General features: G+C 48.4%; 1 protein-coding gene across 1 annotated transcript in view; it reads left to right on the forward strand.

The window, feature by feature from the left end:
* ntng2a (netrin g2a) overlaps nt 1-17,194 on the forward strand; it is a 115,762-nt gene that overhangs the window by 80,476 nt on the left and 18,092 nt on the right. Inside the window, exon 5 of the mRNA XM_070863849.1 lies at nt 4,496-4,522. Within this exon, the coding sequence (XP_070719950.1) occupies nt 4,496-4,522 (27 nt within the window). The remainder of the gene's footprint in view (nt 1-4,495; nt 4,523-17,194) is intronic.

Below are 17,194 nucleotides of genomic sequence, written 5' to 3' on the forward strand. Positions count from 1 at the left end.
CTCAAACCATTCAGCGGACAAATCCAAAAGTATTCCTCCTTGCTCATGCTGGTAGAAAAGCCTGAGTGATGAGTTCACCGTGTCAGCCACCCAGCAGTGACTGAATCAAAGTGTTACACAGTGAAGATTTACTGACCTTCAGGGCCGCAGAAAGTGTCTTCGACACAGATACTGCACCTTGCTCCATTCATGTATATAGTGGTCTGGCACTATCTTCGATGCTCTTCCTTTATTCAGATAAACTTTGATTCAAAGACTCAAACAAGCTGTTAAGATCTATGAAGCTCCCTTTATTTCCCAGGTCAGATATGCAGAGTTCAGAGTGGGCAGAGAGGCAGGCGCCAAGAGAATGACATCGAACATATATCACAGAAACAGCACATTCATCCCAACCAGTCCATGCCGGCATTTATGCTCCACTTCAGCCTCCTCCAGTCTTTACTTATAAGCACGTAGGAGCAGGAATAGGCCCTACGGCCCCTCGAGCCTGCTCCGCCATTCAATAAGATCACGGCTGATCATCGACCTCAACTCCACTTTCCCGCCCGATCCCCATATCCCTCGATTCCCCCCTAGACTAGGGGCCGAAATTGCCCCCCCCCCCCGGCCAAAACGGGGCGCACGCACCCGGTTTCAATGGTTTTTACCGCTGCGGTGGTTGAGGTTGCCTCTTGAGCGACATTCGGCTTTTGGTTGGGTTTTTTTTTATTCAGATCCGGAAGTCGCTCTTAACGGGGGAGGTTATGCAGCGGTGGCAACACCCGAGGGGCGGAGGTTAGGGGGCGAAGCGGAGTGGCCACCGCGATGACGTAATCACGGCAACGCGTCACCGCGGCTCTCTCCTTCACTTAAAGGGGAGAGCCTGCGCGATCTTAAAACTTCGGTCCACTGGGCCACCAAGGGAGGGTTTCGGCCGGGCCAGTGGCCTGGCATCCAAGAGGGGGTGCCTGGCTGCCTGTCGGCGGCCCGGCCGAAACCCGAGGGCATAACTGTCTGCCTGACGTGGTAGTTGACCGACAAAAAAAAAACATGGCTGCAGCGGCAGTAGGTGCTCCCCTTTAAGGGAAGCCGGACCGCCGTTGCAGAAGGCCGCAGCCTCACTGGACCCGGCGGGCGGGCCGAAGATTTTCACCGCGGAATTTCGCTGTCGGGTGGAGGGCATAGATCGGCAGTGCGCACTATGATGACACACTTAGGATGGATCGGCAGCAGCGGAGCGAGCGGGTGGGAGGGGGCGGGTCACCGGCAGGATAAAACGGGAGCAGACTTTTGATAACGGCGACCATTGCACGAGACGCCAGCGGCCATTGCACTCCGCAGCATGGCTGCCACTTTCCAGTGTTGAGAGTCCTTAACGAAAGGGGCAGTTTCGGCCTTGAATATATTCAGAGACTCAGCATCCACAGCCCTCTGGGGCAGAGAATTCCAAAGATTCATAACCCTCTGAGTGAAGAAATTCCTCCTCATGTCTGTCTTAAATGGCCTTCCCCTTATCCTGAGACTGTGACCCCCCCCTAGTTCCAGACACTCCATCAGCACGACCCTCTATTCCCTTCTCCCTCACACACTTATCCAGCCTCCCCGTAAATGCATCTATTCTACTCGCTTCAACCAGTGGTAGTGAGTTACATATTCTTACCACTCTCTGGGGAAAAGAGGTTTTTCCTGAATTTCCCACCAGGGAACAGTTTCTGGGTGTGTTATGTATGTAATAAAGGTTCAAACTGAGTTTACTGTTTAACTAAGCAAGGTACAACCTTGGCTCTCGTTTATTTCGGCCCAAAGTGCCTGACTCTCAAAATGGCCGGCCTTTTATACCTGAGCAGCACCATGTGCTGCTGCTCAGTGGCCTCCAACAATGACGCCATCTGGTGGCTACAAACAGCATATACAGACATGACAGGGTGCACACCAGTGCAATAGCGGCAGTATAGCTCGGGGGTACGTTGGGTGTACCGAACCGATGAGGTCCCAGCCAGGAGGCAGCCTCACACCAGTTTCAGTTTGTACCGAGTGCAGCCGAACTCCACCACACTTTGCCAATGCCACAATTTTCGATATGTAATTTCCGTCTTGTGCAGCCCCTTCTATGGAGCACACTCTCCTCCAGTTGGGAACACAAGACCCCTTGGCTCTGTGCTGCAACCTGATAAGGAGTCTCCTCAATAGCACTCTGCAGTCGGCTGGCTGGGCGGCCCCCATTGTGAGTGGAGCAGGCTGAATGGGTTTGGTGTTTTCAGCAACATTGAGATGATCTGGCCACACCAACTGTCACTGCAAAAACTCACCCACCTGTTTTTTCACTGGTCACCAATTTCCTCAATACTCTCAATGGGTTCGCCCCTTGGCTGGGCTACAGTTCCACCAGTTGCCCTCCTGCACTTCATCCAATCAGCTGCTTTCATGTGCAAACCTGGACCAAGTCTCAGTAAGCTGGGGATATCAGAGCTGATCCTGATCTCACCTAATAACATGTACACTTAACAAGAGTAAAGATGTCTTCCTGCAATTCTATAGGGCCCTGGTGAGACCACACCTGGAGTATCATGTAGTTTTGGTCTCCTTGCTTAAGGAAGCATATACTTGCCATAGAGGGAGTGCAATGAAGGTTTACCAGACTGATTCCTGGGACGGGGGGATTGTCCTATGAGGAGAGATTCAGTAGACAAGGCCTATATTCCTTAGAGTTTAGAAGAATGAGAGATTATCTCTTTGAAACATACAACATTTTTACAGGGCTCGACAGGGTAGATGCAGGGAGGATGTTTCCTCTGGTTGGGGAGTCTAGAACCAGGAGTCACAGTTGCAGAATAAGGGGTCGGCCATTTAGGACTCAGAGTATATTCAAGGCAGAGATTGATAGATTTTTGGATATTAAGGGAATCAATTGATACAGGGACAGTGCAGGAAAGTGGTGTTGAAGTAGAAGATCAGCCATGATCTTATTGAATGGCGGAGCAGGCTCGAGGGGCCGAATGGCCTACTGCTGCTCCTAATTCTTATGTTCTTAAGCCGTGGATGTTCTCCACATCTCACTGAACAAACTTGCAGAGTTACTGGAGGAGCAAACACGGTGGGTTTTTCTTCCATCAAAAGCTAAGCTGGAGGCTCAGGATTGTTTCACCCTTTAGGTGCCTTTTTTGCAGCATTTAAGTGGCTTATATCAGTAAGAATGACACTTAATATCTCAAATACTGAATGAAAAGCAGCGTAATATGCCAGCCTCTGGCCTCAGACGTGCAAGGTGAAAATATGGACCAGTAGCGATGCCCAAGCAGTGGGAGACTATGGGATGGAAATTGGTTAAGGCCTATTCTCGGGTCCATAACCAGCGGTGTGCCGACAGCGTGCGGGCCCCAACCAGGAGGTCCGAGCTGCAGCCCCAAAATTGGTCCCCGGGGGGCCTCATTAACATTTCTTGGCAGCACCTGTCGTGGAGTCTGGGTACACTCCTGACCCTCCTGTCTGCACAGGAATGATTTTAAAATAAAATTTGCTAGAAATTTAAATGGTGGCGGCCGCTGCTTAAACCAGAATCCAAAACAATTTCTGCAGGGTATCAGGTCCCTTATTTACACATGTAGGGAGACCCAATGCTTGTTTTAGGAGGGGGCTACCCAGCATGCCAGCAAAGCCACCTTTACCAAAATGGCAGTGCCGGTAATGCAGGCGCCAATCGGGCGAGAGGGCAAGATTGGGAAAACGGGCATCAATTTCTCTCCCTATATCTAGGGTAGAATATCACTCCTCTAACTGTCCTAACTCCTCTATGTGTCAGCTGTGACTCAGTGGGTAACACACTCAGCTCTAAGTCAGAAGGTTGTGGGTTCAAGTCCCACTCCAAGGAACTTGAGCACATAAATCTAGGCTTACACTCCAGTGCAGTGCTGAGGGAGTGCTGCACTGTCAGAGGTTCTGTCTTTCGGATGAGATGTTAAACTCTCAGCTGGATGTAAAAGATCCCATGACACTATTTTAAAGAAGAGCAGGGGAGTTACCCTCAGTGTCCTGGCCAATATTTATCCCTCAACATAACATAAACAGATTATCTGGTCATGATCACATTGCTGTTTGTGGGAGCTTGCTGTGTGCAAGTTGGCTGCCTCGTTTCCTACATTACAACAGTGACTACATTTGAAAAAGTACTTCATTGGCTGCAAAGCGCTTTGAGACGTCTGGTGGTCATGAAAGGCGCTATAGAAATGCAAATCTTTCTTTCTTCCAGGGGTGACTTCTAAAAGGCACCAACACAGTTTTTTGTAAGTCAACAGAATGTGTGCCCATTATTAATGTGTGTAAAACTGAACTCTGCTGTGTAAGATGCAATGTGGTTGACCGACTGGCCTGTATTCTCCTCTGTTGATGGAAACACGTGGTCCCCATTTTATATGGGCGAGCGGGCGGAAATGGGCAGACGGAGGACAATACAGCGCCTGTGTGGAGAGCGGCGTCACTGTGTGCGCCTCTTTAACATCTTCCTCTGATTCCCTTTCAGGTGTGGCAGCTAGTTCCGCGTACGGCAGTAAGTACAACCCAGAGACACGCACCCTCCACCTCTGTCCTTTCTCTTTCCCATTTTCATCTTATTCTGTTTATTTAAAACTTTGAAACATCATTTAAAAAAAAATGTCAACAGCTTTTTAGCTTTTTTATTTTAAACATTTTTATTTTTTTAAAACGACATAACAAAAACCGAGTTTGTTCCCCAGTCTGCATGCTGCTTATTTGTCACTGTTTTCTAAACAAAAAGTTTTTCCACAGTTCTTAGTCTAAATCAATGTTTTAAAAGGGGGTTTGGGGGTGAGGCGGGGGTGGGGGGGGTTTGGGAGTGGTGGGAGTGGTGGGAGTGGTGGGAGTGGTGGGAGTGGTGGGAGTGGTGGGGGCTGGTTTGGGGGTGATGGGGGGGGTGGTTTGGGGGTGAGGCGGGGGGGGGGGTTTGGGAGTGGTGGGAGTGGTGGGGGTGGTTTGGGGGTGATGGGGGGGTGGTTTGGGGGTGAGGCGGGGGGGGTGTTTGGGAGCGGGGGATGGTGGGTGTGAGGGGGGGTGGTTTGGGGGTGAGGGGGGGGGGGTTGGGAGCGGGGGATGGTGGGTGTGAGGGGGGGTGGTTTGGGGGTGAGGGGGGGGTGGTTTGGGAGCGGGGGATGGTGGGTGTGAGGGGGGGGTGGTTTGGGGGTGAGGGGGAGTTTTGGGGGTGAGGCAGGCGGGAAGTGGGGGGATATGTGTAAGTAATTCTTCTGACTTGACAGGTCCCAGCACCCGGTGGGTCGACGTTGGAGAAGGTTCTTGATTTGCATCGTGTGTTTATTTTGTTAAAATATATTTTAATTTATTTTCATTAGTTTCAGCCCCGCCTCTGCGGCCTCCCACAGCACGAGCTCCAGGTGGGTGACAGTCACATGACCATGGCTCTACTCGCGTCCACAATTCCAATCAGACTTGGTTGCCGAGTTACAGGATGTAGCAGTTACAGGACTGGCTCGCTTTCCCACCCGCGATCGCTGAGTGATCTGAAACAGCAAGTGACCCTCCCCAAGTCATGATTGGGCGCTGACCTCAGCGGGGACAACAAGTAGGGGGCGCTCCAACAGTCACAGCCCAATGGGGCTTGGGGGAAGGAAATTTAGATTCGTGGCTCTGCCGCTGAACATTATCCAGAGATCCCCATTCGTGAGGTGTGCCGAGTGCAGGAGAGGACCCGGCTGGGCACTGATACACTCCACTGGTGGACAGTCTGCCACCACGCACTGCCAAGGGTCACAAGGTCGAGGTACAAAGATGGTGACCTGCCCTCATGGAGCCATAACCCAGTTAAGGGTGTGGATGACTACAGGACAGAAGGGAGAGAGCAAGAGGGAGGGGCGGGAGGGGAAGAGCGAGAGGGAGGGAGAGGGGATGGGTGAGGGAGGGGGGAGGGAGAGGGAGGGGAAGGGAAGTGCAGAGAGGGAGCGGGAGGGGAAGAGCGGAGAGGGAGGGGGCGGGGGAGGGAAAGAGCAGAGGGGGAGGGGGAGGGAGGGGAGAGCAGGAGGGAGGGAGAGGGGAGAGCGGGAGGGAGGGAGGGAGAGGGGAGGGAGGGAGGGAGAGGGGAGAGCGGGAGGGAGGGAGAGGGGAGAGCGGGAGGGAGCGGGAGGGAGAGGAGAGGGGGAGAGGGAGAGGAAGTGCGGAGAGGGAGAGGAAGTGCGGAGAGGGAGAGGAAGTGCGGAGAGGGAGAGGGAGGGGGAGCTGGGGGGGGGGGGGAGAGCGAGAGGGAGGGGGAGCTGGGGGGGGGAGAGCGAGAGGGAGGGGGAGCTGGGAGGGGGGGGAGAGGGAGGGGAAGGGAAGTGCGGAGAGGGAGCGGGAGGGTAAGAGCGGAGAGGGAGGTGGAGAGCGAGAGGGAGGAGGTTGGGGAGGGAAAGAGCAGAGGGGGAGGGGGAGGGGAAGGGGAGAGCGGGAGGGAGGGAGAGGGGAGAGGGGGAGGGAGGGAGAGGGGAGGGAGAGGGGAGGGGGAGAGGGAGGGGAAGGGAAGTGCGCAGAGGGAGAGGAAGGGGGAGAGCGAGAGGGAGAGGAAGGGGGAGAGCGAGAGGGAGGGGGAGGGGAAGAGCAAGAGGGAGGGGGGAGCTGGGGGGGAGCTGGGGGGTTGGTGGAGGGGAGAGCAGGAGGGAGGGGAGGAAACAGGTGGGTATTTTTGTAAATCGAAAGAGTAGTGGAATGTTTTTCCGTGGTGAATTTTATCAGAATTTGCCATCCATCACGTACTGTGTTGCAAGGTATGGTGGCTTCCTCCTCAGCCAGTCAGGAAAAGATTTGTACAATACTACAAAGAATAAAAACAGAAGCCGCTGGAAAGACAGAGTGAAGGTATTGAAGTGAAACATTCATTGTTTTAGGTGGGACTCACCCACCTGTGAGAGACTGTAATTCCCATATTGGACTGTTCAGTCACCTGAGAACTCACTGTTAGAGTGGAAGCAAGTCTTCTTATGATGGTAATGAAGGGTCCCACCCAACTGAATCATTAACCTACTTTTCTCCGTCAATATAAAAAGAAAGGATGCAAAATGCTGCAAATCTTAAATAAAAAGTGAAAATGCTGGAAATACATCAACAAGTTTGTCAAGATCCGAAAACAGAAGAGACACATGACTATTTCAAGTGGAGACCTTTTGTCAGAGTCGCTGTCTTCATTCGAATGAAGGTCTCGGCCCAAATCGCTTTGAGACACTGCTGTGTACTTTGGATTTCCAGATTTGCAGCATTTTCTTTTTTCATGAGGTCTGGTTGAGCATGAAGTGGGAGAAGAGTAAAAAAAAAAGCATCAGGCTCTTGCATTAGTTGCCATGACTCCCTGTTAATCGTAGCTTCCATTATTTGGAACTGTCCACGATAATAATGTTGTTGTGGACTGGACCTGCTGGTTCTAAATGTGTGATCAGCTGGGAGTCTGTGACTCACTTGTCCCCCTGTGCAGCCCTGAGCCAGCAACCCCAGCACAATCGGCAGAGCGAGAATTTGCTGCAGTATAGCGCCTCAAACAGAGCCCCCCCCAAACACAGCTCCCGCCCCCCCCCCCACCAAACACAGCATCACCTCCAAACACAGCCACATTGACCCCAAACACAGCCCCCCCCCCCCCAAAACACAGCCACCCCTCAAACACAGCCCCACCTCCAAACACAGCCACATTGACCCCAAACACAGCCCCACCTCCAAACACAGCCACATTGACCCCAAACACAACCCCACCTCCAAACACAGCCACATTGACCCCAAACACAACCCCCCCTCAAACACAGCCACCCCCCAAACACAGCCACACCCCCCCAAACACAGCCACACTCCCCAAACACAGCCACACTCCCCAAACACAGCCACACCCCCCCAAACACAGCCACACACACCCCAAACACAGCCACACACCCCCAAACACAACCACACACCCCCCAAACACAGCCACACACCCCCCAAACACAGCCACACACCCCCCAAACACAGCCACACACCCCCAAACACAGCCACACACCCCCAAACACAGCCACACCTCCCCCAAACACAGCCACACCTCCCCCAAACACAGCCACACCTCCCCCAAACACAGCCACACACCCCCCAAACACAGCCACACACCCCCCAAACACAGCCACACACCCCCCAAACACAGCCACACCCCCCCAAACACAGCCACACCCCCCCAAACACAGCCACACCCCTCCAAACACAGCCACAGCCACACCCCCCCAAACACAGCCACACACCCCCCAAACACAGCCACACACCCCCAAACACAGCCACACCCCCCAAACACAGCCACATCCCCCAAACACAGCCACACACCCCCAAACACAGCCACACCCCCCCCCAAACATGGCCACACACCCCCAAACACGGCCACACACCCCCAAACACGGCCACACACCCCAAACACAGCCACACGCCCCCCAAACACAGCGACCCCCCCAAACACAGCCACACCCCCCAAACACAGCCACACCCCCAAACACAGCTACACCCCCAAACACAGCCACACCCCCCCCAAACACAGCCACACGCCCCCCAAACACAGCCACACGCCCCCCAAACACAGCGACTGCCCAAAACTCAGCCCCCCCAAACAAAACCCCCCCAAACACAGCCACACTGCCCCCTAACACAGCGACCCCCCACCAAACACAGCCCCCCAAAACACAGCCACACCCCCAAACACAGCCCTCTCCCAAACGCAGCCACACCCTCCCAAACACACCAACAGCTCTCCAAAACACAACGACATCCCCCCTCCCATACACAGCGAGACTCCCCACCCCAAACACAGCCACAATCCCCCCCCCCCCCCCCCACAAACACAGCGACACCCCCTCCCAAAGAGCTTCACAAAGATAATAACAGACAGCAGTGGTGAGAGCAGGGTTAAGGGAGGTGACTGGAGTGGAGAGTTTTGAGGAAGTGTTTGAAGGAGTGGGGGGAGAGGCTTAGCAACGTACAATGGCTGAGGGAAAGCATTCCGGAGTGCGAGGCCAAGACCGAGCTGGTGGAGCACAGAGACATGGAGGCCAGAGCTTAAACAAGCAGCTACATCGGGCAGCCATTAAATTGCACATTGAAGTCTGGGTGCCTCGATAGAAAACGGTTACTATGGTCACAGCCTGTATCGTCCAGGTGATTCTGTGCAACTCAGGATAAGGGGTTGGCATTTAACACCGAGATGAGGAGGAATTTCTTCAGTCAGAGGGTTGTGAATCTTAGAATGCTGAGTCGTTGAGTATATTCAAGGCTGATGTAGACAGATCTTTGGACTTTAGGGGAATCGAGGGATATAGGGATCGGGCGGGAAAGTGGAGTTGAGGTCGAAAATCAGCCGTGATCTTATTGAATGGCGGAGCAGCCTCGAGGGGCCGTTATGGCCTACTCCTGCTCCTAATTCTTATGTTCTTAAATTTTTCCTTTGTTTTTATACGCATACAGTCATCCAAAAGTCACAGGCGGTGATTCCACCCTTGGCTGCTGCCTCCCAGAAGCCGCAGAAAGTGTCAGGTACCATCATCTGCTACAGTACTAGCTTTCCATCAGACAGCAGATCAGTTACACAACAAACTAGAACGAGAGCTAAGGGCTGCCGTTTAGAAATGGTCACAAAAACCTGGAGGCAAAATCCAGTGAAATTGTGTCCGCTCTGTGATTCTTTAATCTCGTTTAAAACTACATTGATAACAATAACCTACTATGCAATTGTAATGTATTTGCTTCATGAGTTCTTTGCTTAAGAATTCATAGCAACACATTGCTATTAAGACCTAGTTGGTTTATTAGCAAAAGGTTTAGCAATCACACTACACATTACACATTACACATTACACATTACACATTACACATTACACATTACACATTACACATTACACATTACACATTACACATTACACATTACCAGTTCATCCACCAGGCTCACAACCACCTGCCTCATTGTGAACCCCCTGGACCCAACTGGCTGGGGTTTTATTGAGTCTTGTGAACATCACGTGACTGGCTAAGCCACTCCCAACTCAACAGCTCTACAACTATTTCAGTTTCAACAGTTCTACAACTACTGAGTATACTCACAGGTGCATACATTACAGCTACAAAAACATGGAGGTAATATCCAGTGAAATTGTGATTCTTCAATTTTATTTAAAGAAAAATACATCGGTAACAATAACCCATACAATCAAATCCATTTAAAGGATAAGGTCCGCAGAACCAGAGAAAGATCTTATCATTGAGGTCAAGGGTCAGGCATTGTCCCAGTCGCCCAGGCTCACGTACAAACTGGGGCCGCAATGGGGCACTCTGCTGGAGTTGTAAAGATTTAAATAGTCAGCGAAATAATTAAAGTGATAAATCAGAGAGCAGGGCTCAGTATGGATTCTTTGGGCAGAGATTATTACTTTGAGATTACTAACACCAGAGATGCCCTTCTTCCCTTTCAAAATTCAAATGCTATTACACATTTTCCATCTTTACAACCAGGATAGTGAGCACTGTAGCACTGAACGTGCCCCTGCCCCATGGTTTAAGTGCGTGTCACTTGTGTTTTTAGTGAGTGATCATCGCGGATGCCTTGGTGTAGAGATCTCTGTGTACAACAGGTCTGACTAAATCTCTGCTTTCATCCATTATCTCCACATGGTTGAAGTATGAAACTGAACTGAAAATGCCAACAGAGATTCCACGGCTTATATCAAGTGGATTATTGTACTATTGAAATCAGAAGGGGCTCCAAATACAAGCAGAATCCACAATTAACCACCAAAACTGCCAGTTCATCTTGTGTTGGCATCATAGAATCATGCAGCACAGAAGGCGGCCATTCAGCCCATTGAGTCTGTGCCGGCTCTTCGAAAGAGCAATCCAATTAATCCCCCACCCCCGCTATAGAATTATACAGCAGTTATTTTTAAGCAGATGCCAATAGGTTGGCATTTTCAACCCTTTGTTCAAATTATAATATTGAAAGGTTTTAAATTTCAAAATATCTCATTTCAATTTCGCAATCAAATTTATAAATGGACAGGAATGAGTTCCGCACTCACCAAACACAAGAAACGTCAGCTATAAAATCAGTCAGGGGGAGGCAGATTCTGAAAACAAGAGATTTACAGACACTGATACCTACTGCTAACGACTGGCTTTAAATCAGCTCGTACAGTACTACAGCCCAGAGTATGATGTGCACTTACCACTTCTGCTTTATTGTACCAAAAGTTACCAGTGGAGCGAGAATTAATCAGCAAAATGTTAGCAGTGAGATTTATGACCAAAAGGAACGAGGCAAATTGCAAACCCATTTCAAAATAAGTAACGATTTTCAAACCCAAAATGAATTAGCCTTGGGCATGTTGCCTCCCATGTGGAATGTGGATGCCTGTAGGTTAAATGAGACATACATATGAACTGGGTATGGTGATTGGTAAGGATCACTTTCTGAGGCTAATCATTTGTCGCAGCCAGAGTTGGCTGTGGATGTCAGCTCCTATAATTCTGGTAATTGATGAGAATCGCTTCCCATAATAATGATTATTGGTAAAAATGTCTGCAAAAACAGCAGTCATGCTAAATGCTCGATAAGGTGCGTCAGTTTGAGCCCAGCTCAGCTGTCCAACGCACATCTCTTGGTGGTTTACAAACTCAATGCCTGAGAAAGAAGTCAGGGAGCCATCTCCTGTTAACAAGACTAGAGACCTTATAATCGAATGAGATCACTGGGATGGTTACACTTTCATTCTCCAGTGATTTTATACATTTTTAACAAATATCCAGATTACTGCGGTGCTATACTAAATGGAATAGCGCAGCGATTGTAATCTTGAATGTAAAGTGGCAGTCCTAGTGACATTAGGCAAAGAGCCCAACAATAACATTGATTTTTTTTTGAAGAAATACTTAAGTAATTGTTTTCCTTAATGCAGATTGATGCCCAAAGCCTGCCGAAAGAACCAAAATTTTAATGATGGTGTGCAGCTCCTTTCACCTAGAACTAGTAACTAGTACTGATCGTTCCTCCAGCTAGTGGTGGTACCTCCCTGAACTGTATTAGTACAGGCTCAGAGCAACAGAACCAAGGGGCTTCTGTCTCAAACCATCGGCAGATTTATCCCGGCTTCATCACCACAATGGAAACACACCAGGGAAAGTACAGGAACAATGAAACTGTTCTGGTATTTTCACAAAGCGCAAGAAATAGTTCAGAAAAGGCGAGAATGCAATAAAGAACAGAAAACAGAGAATCGTGGTTAATGGAGGTTTTTCAGACTTGAGTTACAAGGGGTCAGTGTTGGGACCATTGTTCTCAGTATATATAAACCTGAAGCACAATATCAAAATTTGCAGATAGTATTAAAAAATGGAAGTGTGGTAAACTGTGAAGAGGACTAAGTGACTTTAGGAGCACACAGATTGGTTAATAGATTAGGCAGACAGACATCAGATGAAACTTATTGGAGAGAACTGTGAGGTGATACATTTCACAAGGAAAAATAAGCCAGAGGAAGCATACAGTGAATGGCAAAGTTTTATAAGGACACAAGCAGAGATTTGATGGTTTCAGGTCCATAACTCTTAAAAATGAGAGGATAAATTGATAAAGCTATATTTTTTTTTTAAATACGCGATGCTAGGTTTTATAAATGGGGGCCTAGAGACAATGCTAAACTGATACAAATCATTGGTTAGGCTGTAGATAGAATATTGGGTCAGTTTTGGGCGAGCTTACTTTAAGAAGGATGTCAAAGCCATGGAGATGAAAGTCACTAAGGTGACACCATGGCTGAGGAGCTTTACTTTATGAAGGGAGACTAGAGAAACAGGGTTCTTCTCATTAGAATGGCAAAGGTTACGAGGAGATCTGAATGATGAAAATCATGAGAGGATTTGAGGAGGTGAATTTCCATTGGTCGGTGAGTCGATGAGTCGATGACCAGAGGGCATAAACTTAAGATCAATACCAAAAAAACAAAACAAGAGGTCAGGAGAATATTGTTAGAAAGAAAGACTTGCATTTATATAGCACCTTTCATGACCATCGGACGTTCCAAAGCGCTTTACAGCCAATGAAGTACATTTTGAAATTTAGTGAACCTGTGGAATTCTCTGCCACAGAAAGTTGTTGAGTCCAGTTCATTGGACATATTCAAAAGGGAGTTAGATGTGGCCCTTATGGCTAAAGGGATCAGGGGTTATGGAGAGAAGGCAGGAGTGAGGTACTAAGGTTGCATGATCAGCCATGATCATATTGAATGGCGGTACAGGCTCGAAGGGCTGAATGGCCTGCTCCTGCACATATTTTCTATGTTTCTATGTAATCTATATTAATGACTTGGATGAAGGGACCGAGTATAATGTAGCCAAGTTTGCTGATACAAAGATGGGTGGAAAAGCAAATTGTGAGGAGGACACAAAACATCTGCAAATGGATATAGACAGGCTGGGTGGGCAAAAATTTGGCAGATGGAGCATAATGTGGGAAAATGTGAGGTTATCCACTTTGGCAGAAAAAATAGAAAAGCAAATTTAATTTAAAGAGAGAAAAATTGCAAAGTGCTGCAGTACAGAGGGATCTGGAGGTCCTTGTGCATGAAACACAAAAAGTTAGTATGCAGGTACAGCAAGTGATCAGGAAGGCAAATGGAATGTTGGCCTTTATGGCAAGGGAGATAGAGTATAAAAGTAGAGAAGTCCTGCTACAACTGTACAAGGTATTGGTGAGGCCACACCTAGAATACTGCGTACAGTTTTGGTCTCCGTATTTAAGGAAGAATATACTTGCATTGGAGGCTGTTCAGAGAAGGTTCACTTGGTTGATTCTGGAGATGAGGGGGTTGACTAATGAGGATAGGTTGGGTGTATACTCATTGGAGTTCAGAAGAATGAGAGGTGATCTTATTGAAACTTATAAGATAATGAGGGGGATCGACAAAGTGGATGCAGAGATGATATTTCCACTCATAGGGGAAACTAAAACTAGGGGACACAGTCTTAGAATAATGGGCCGCCCATTTAAAATGGAGATGAAGAGAACTGTCTTCTCTCAGAGGGTTGTAAATCTGTGGAATTCTCTGCCCCAGAGAGCTGTGGAGGCTGGGTCATTGAATATATTTAAGGCAGAGATAGACAGATTTTTGAGCGATAAAGGAGTAAAGGGTTATAGGGAGCGTGCAGGGAAGTGGAGCTGAGTCCATGATCAGATCAGCCATGATCTTATTGAATGATGGAGCAGGCTCAAGGGGCCGTATAGCCTACTCCTGTTCCTATTTCTTATGTTCTTATGTTGTAATGTGGGAAATGCGGCAGCCAATTTGTGCACAGCAAGCTCCTACAAACAGCAACGTGTTAATGACCAGATAATCTGCTTTTGTGTTATTAGTTGAGGGATAAATTTTGGCCAGGACACTGGGGATAACTCCCCTGCTCTTTTACAAAATAGTGCCATGGGATCTTTTACATCCACCTGACAGGGCCTCGGTTTAACATCTCATCCGAAAGATGGCACCTCCGACAGTGCAGCACTGACTCAGCACTGCATTGGAGTGTCAGCCTAGGTTTTTGTGCTCAAGTCCTGGAGTGAGACTTGAATCCACAGCCTTCTGACTCAGAGCGAAAGTGCTACCAGCTGAGCCACTGGTTGGGACATGGAATGCCCTACTGGGGCAATGGTGGAAGTGGAACCCACAAAAGAGCTTTATAAAGGAAAGTGGATAAACAGTTGAAAGAGAGAAATAATCAAGGAATATGAAAGGGCGGGAGAGTGGGAGCAAGGGGTACTGGATGACGCCCAGTGCCAGTGGAAGTGTAATGACCCAGCAGGGACACACTGGAGAAGGCCCGTCACACTCATTCCTGCTTTAGACACGGGACAGAAGCACCAGAAACACCACTGATCTTTTCCCACTAAAGTTGATCACTATCATTACTCCGATCAATTTTCCGGAACAGTATTCATCAAAGTGTGCAACCTCCTGCAACTGATCCATTTCCTGTAGTGTTAGTTGTAGGTGGTGCTCAGTGTAACTCCAGTAGTAAATAGTAAAGCAGATTTCCTCTAATTCTAGTTAGCAGTACAATCTACATCCTGTAAAACTAGCAACCAGCATAAACAAGCATGAAAATTAACAGCGGTAGACTATACAATTACATTTTGCTCAAGGTATTCTGCTCATCAATCTACCTTTTTTATGCTTCATTAAAAGGAGAAACCATTCCACGTCTTGATAAGGAAGTCAAGAACAGTAAGTCTTTAGCATTAGTTATTAATACCTAATTAGTTAACTAATAACTAACAATTAATTGTATTAGTATAGACCAATAGCTAGTATAGCAGTTACCAGCGCAGACTGGGAGTAGGGGTCACCATTATCTCGATATTAACTGATATTAAAGCAAAACCATCAGAATAAGTCTCTTCCTTCAGCACTAGTTGTTATGTCTGTAGTGTACTTATGAATGACTCCACGAGGCAATGTGTTGTATTCAAACTGTTGTGACCTTGGTCCTTTATTCGTAACTCCAGAGTGAGGCACAAGCATGGCAGGCAGCCTTTTATACTGGGCCCTGCACACCTATGCAGGTGACCCTCAGGTCTCCCACCGCAGTGCCCTCTGGTGGACAGCCTCTGCCACAGGGGCAGGAAACCCCGGTCTCCACCAGTTGCACCCTCTAGTGGTGCCAGCATAGTATATACACAGTGTAAACCTTATTGATAGTACATCGGGTAACAAGTTTCCATCTTATGCAACTATACAGTGACTACACAGAGAGTATATCTATAGTCTGCATATATAACACTAGTTACATTGATACAGACCACTCCTTCTCTCCATAGTTACTGGTACTTTGCGCTCTTTAACATTAGTTATTCTCTATAAACACAACCTTGTATCTATAGCACTAGTAATTGAAGCAAATTAGTTTGCAATGTTAGTAGATTGTACAATCTAAACCAACCTCAGACATTGTGCTTATTTATGTCTCCTGTTGAAGGGCCTGTATCAAATGCTGAGCGAAAAGTTAAGAAGGGTGAGTCGATAGTTCTGGTTAGCGCTACTAATCGAGGGTGAAAGCCAGAGCAGTAGTTATTAGTGATCAGTCAAGCAGGAGTTCGCTTAAGGTAAAGGCCTAGGAGGGACCTCTTCCTGGGGAGCTGGTTCCTGGTGTAGATCACTTCACTTTACATTGACTGCTATTTATTTTCTTACCAATTTCTCCCCTCCCCTCCCTGAAATGGCATATGGTTCCTCAGGTGCCGTCAGTCCTCCTTAGCTCAGCTGAGTGTCCAATCTTTGTGTGGGAGCTCAGACAGAGAGTGTCAGTAGGCAATTCCACCATGGCCATGCCGAGCCCAATTCTGTCCACACCCGGAGTGTGAATCCGCACACATTCCAGCAGCAGTCACTGCACGATGATCGGGCTGGATCGCTGCAATTCTTCATTGGACAGCTCCACACTCCTCTCTCTCCTAGCGGAGATCAGTCAACATTGTCCCATCACTGCCCCACAAGGCTCAATGTCTGTGTCTCCGCCTCCTGTCATTTCACTTTATCTTTTTATCCCTGCCATTCCTATTCCCCCCCCCCCCCCCCCGCTCCCCATCAGCCTCACCCGAATCGCTAAAATGCATTGGGACCTGTTCTGAGAATGTTTTGCCTCCTAAATGGTTACCTACCTTGAAGTTGCCGCTTGTCTTGAAATTTCAGCTGAAACATCGCTTTGGGGCTCTCCCATTTGGCTCGTTCTCTGCAGAAGGCCAAAGCAGCAAATGCAACTCCAGAATAATTCTGTAAACGAGCTGACCCCAAGCAGGGAGCCAGCTTACTGCACGGTTCGCCATCAGCGTGCACACACACACACACACACACATGCACACTCGAGACTAAGCTTAGCCTGCGTTGCACAAGTGGGCCCTTTCATACCACGTAAACATTCCTGTAACATGCCCTCTGACCCCTTATATTCAATTAATATTGCTGGGGTGAACCATGTAATGGAAGTGCAAGCTATTAGCTTTGCTGTCAGGTAAGTTGGTTACAGGGGCAGTACCAGTTACTAAAAGTCCTGGTTAGTGGTAAGGGTCACTTCCTGTAACACTTGTACCTCGCAACATATTAACTTGACAAAATGCAGTCCATTTGCATTTAACATATCCAAATAAAAAGATGCATCCCAATCACTCACCCACAGATTAGTTGATTGGACT

This window comes from Pristiophorus japonicus, chromosome 20 (assembly GCF_044704955.1).
Source record: "Pristiophorus japonicus isolate sPriJap1 chromosome 20, sPriJap1.hap1, whole genome shotgun sequence".
Taxonomy (NCBI): Eukaryota; Metazoa; Chordata; class Chondrichthyes; family Pristiophoridae; genus Pristiophorus; species Pristiophorus japonicus.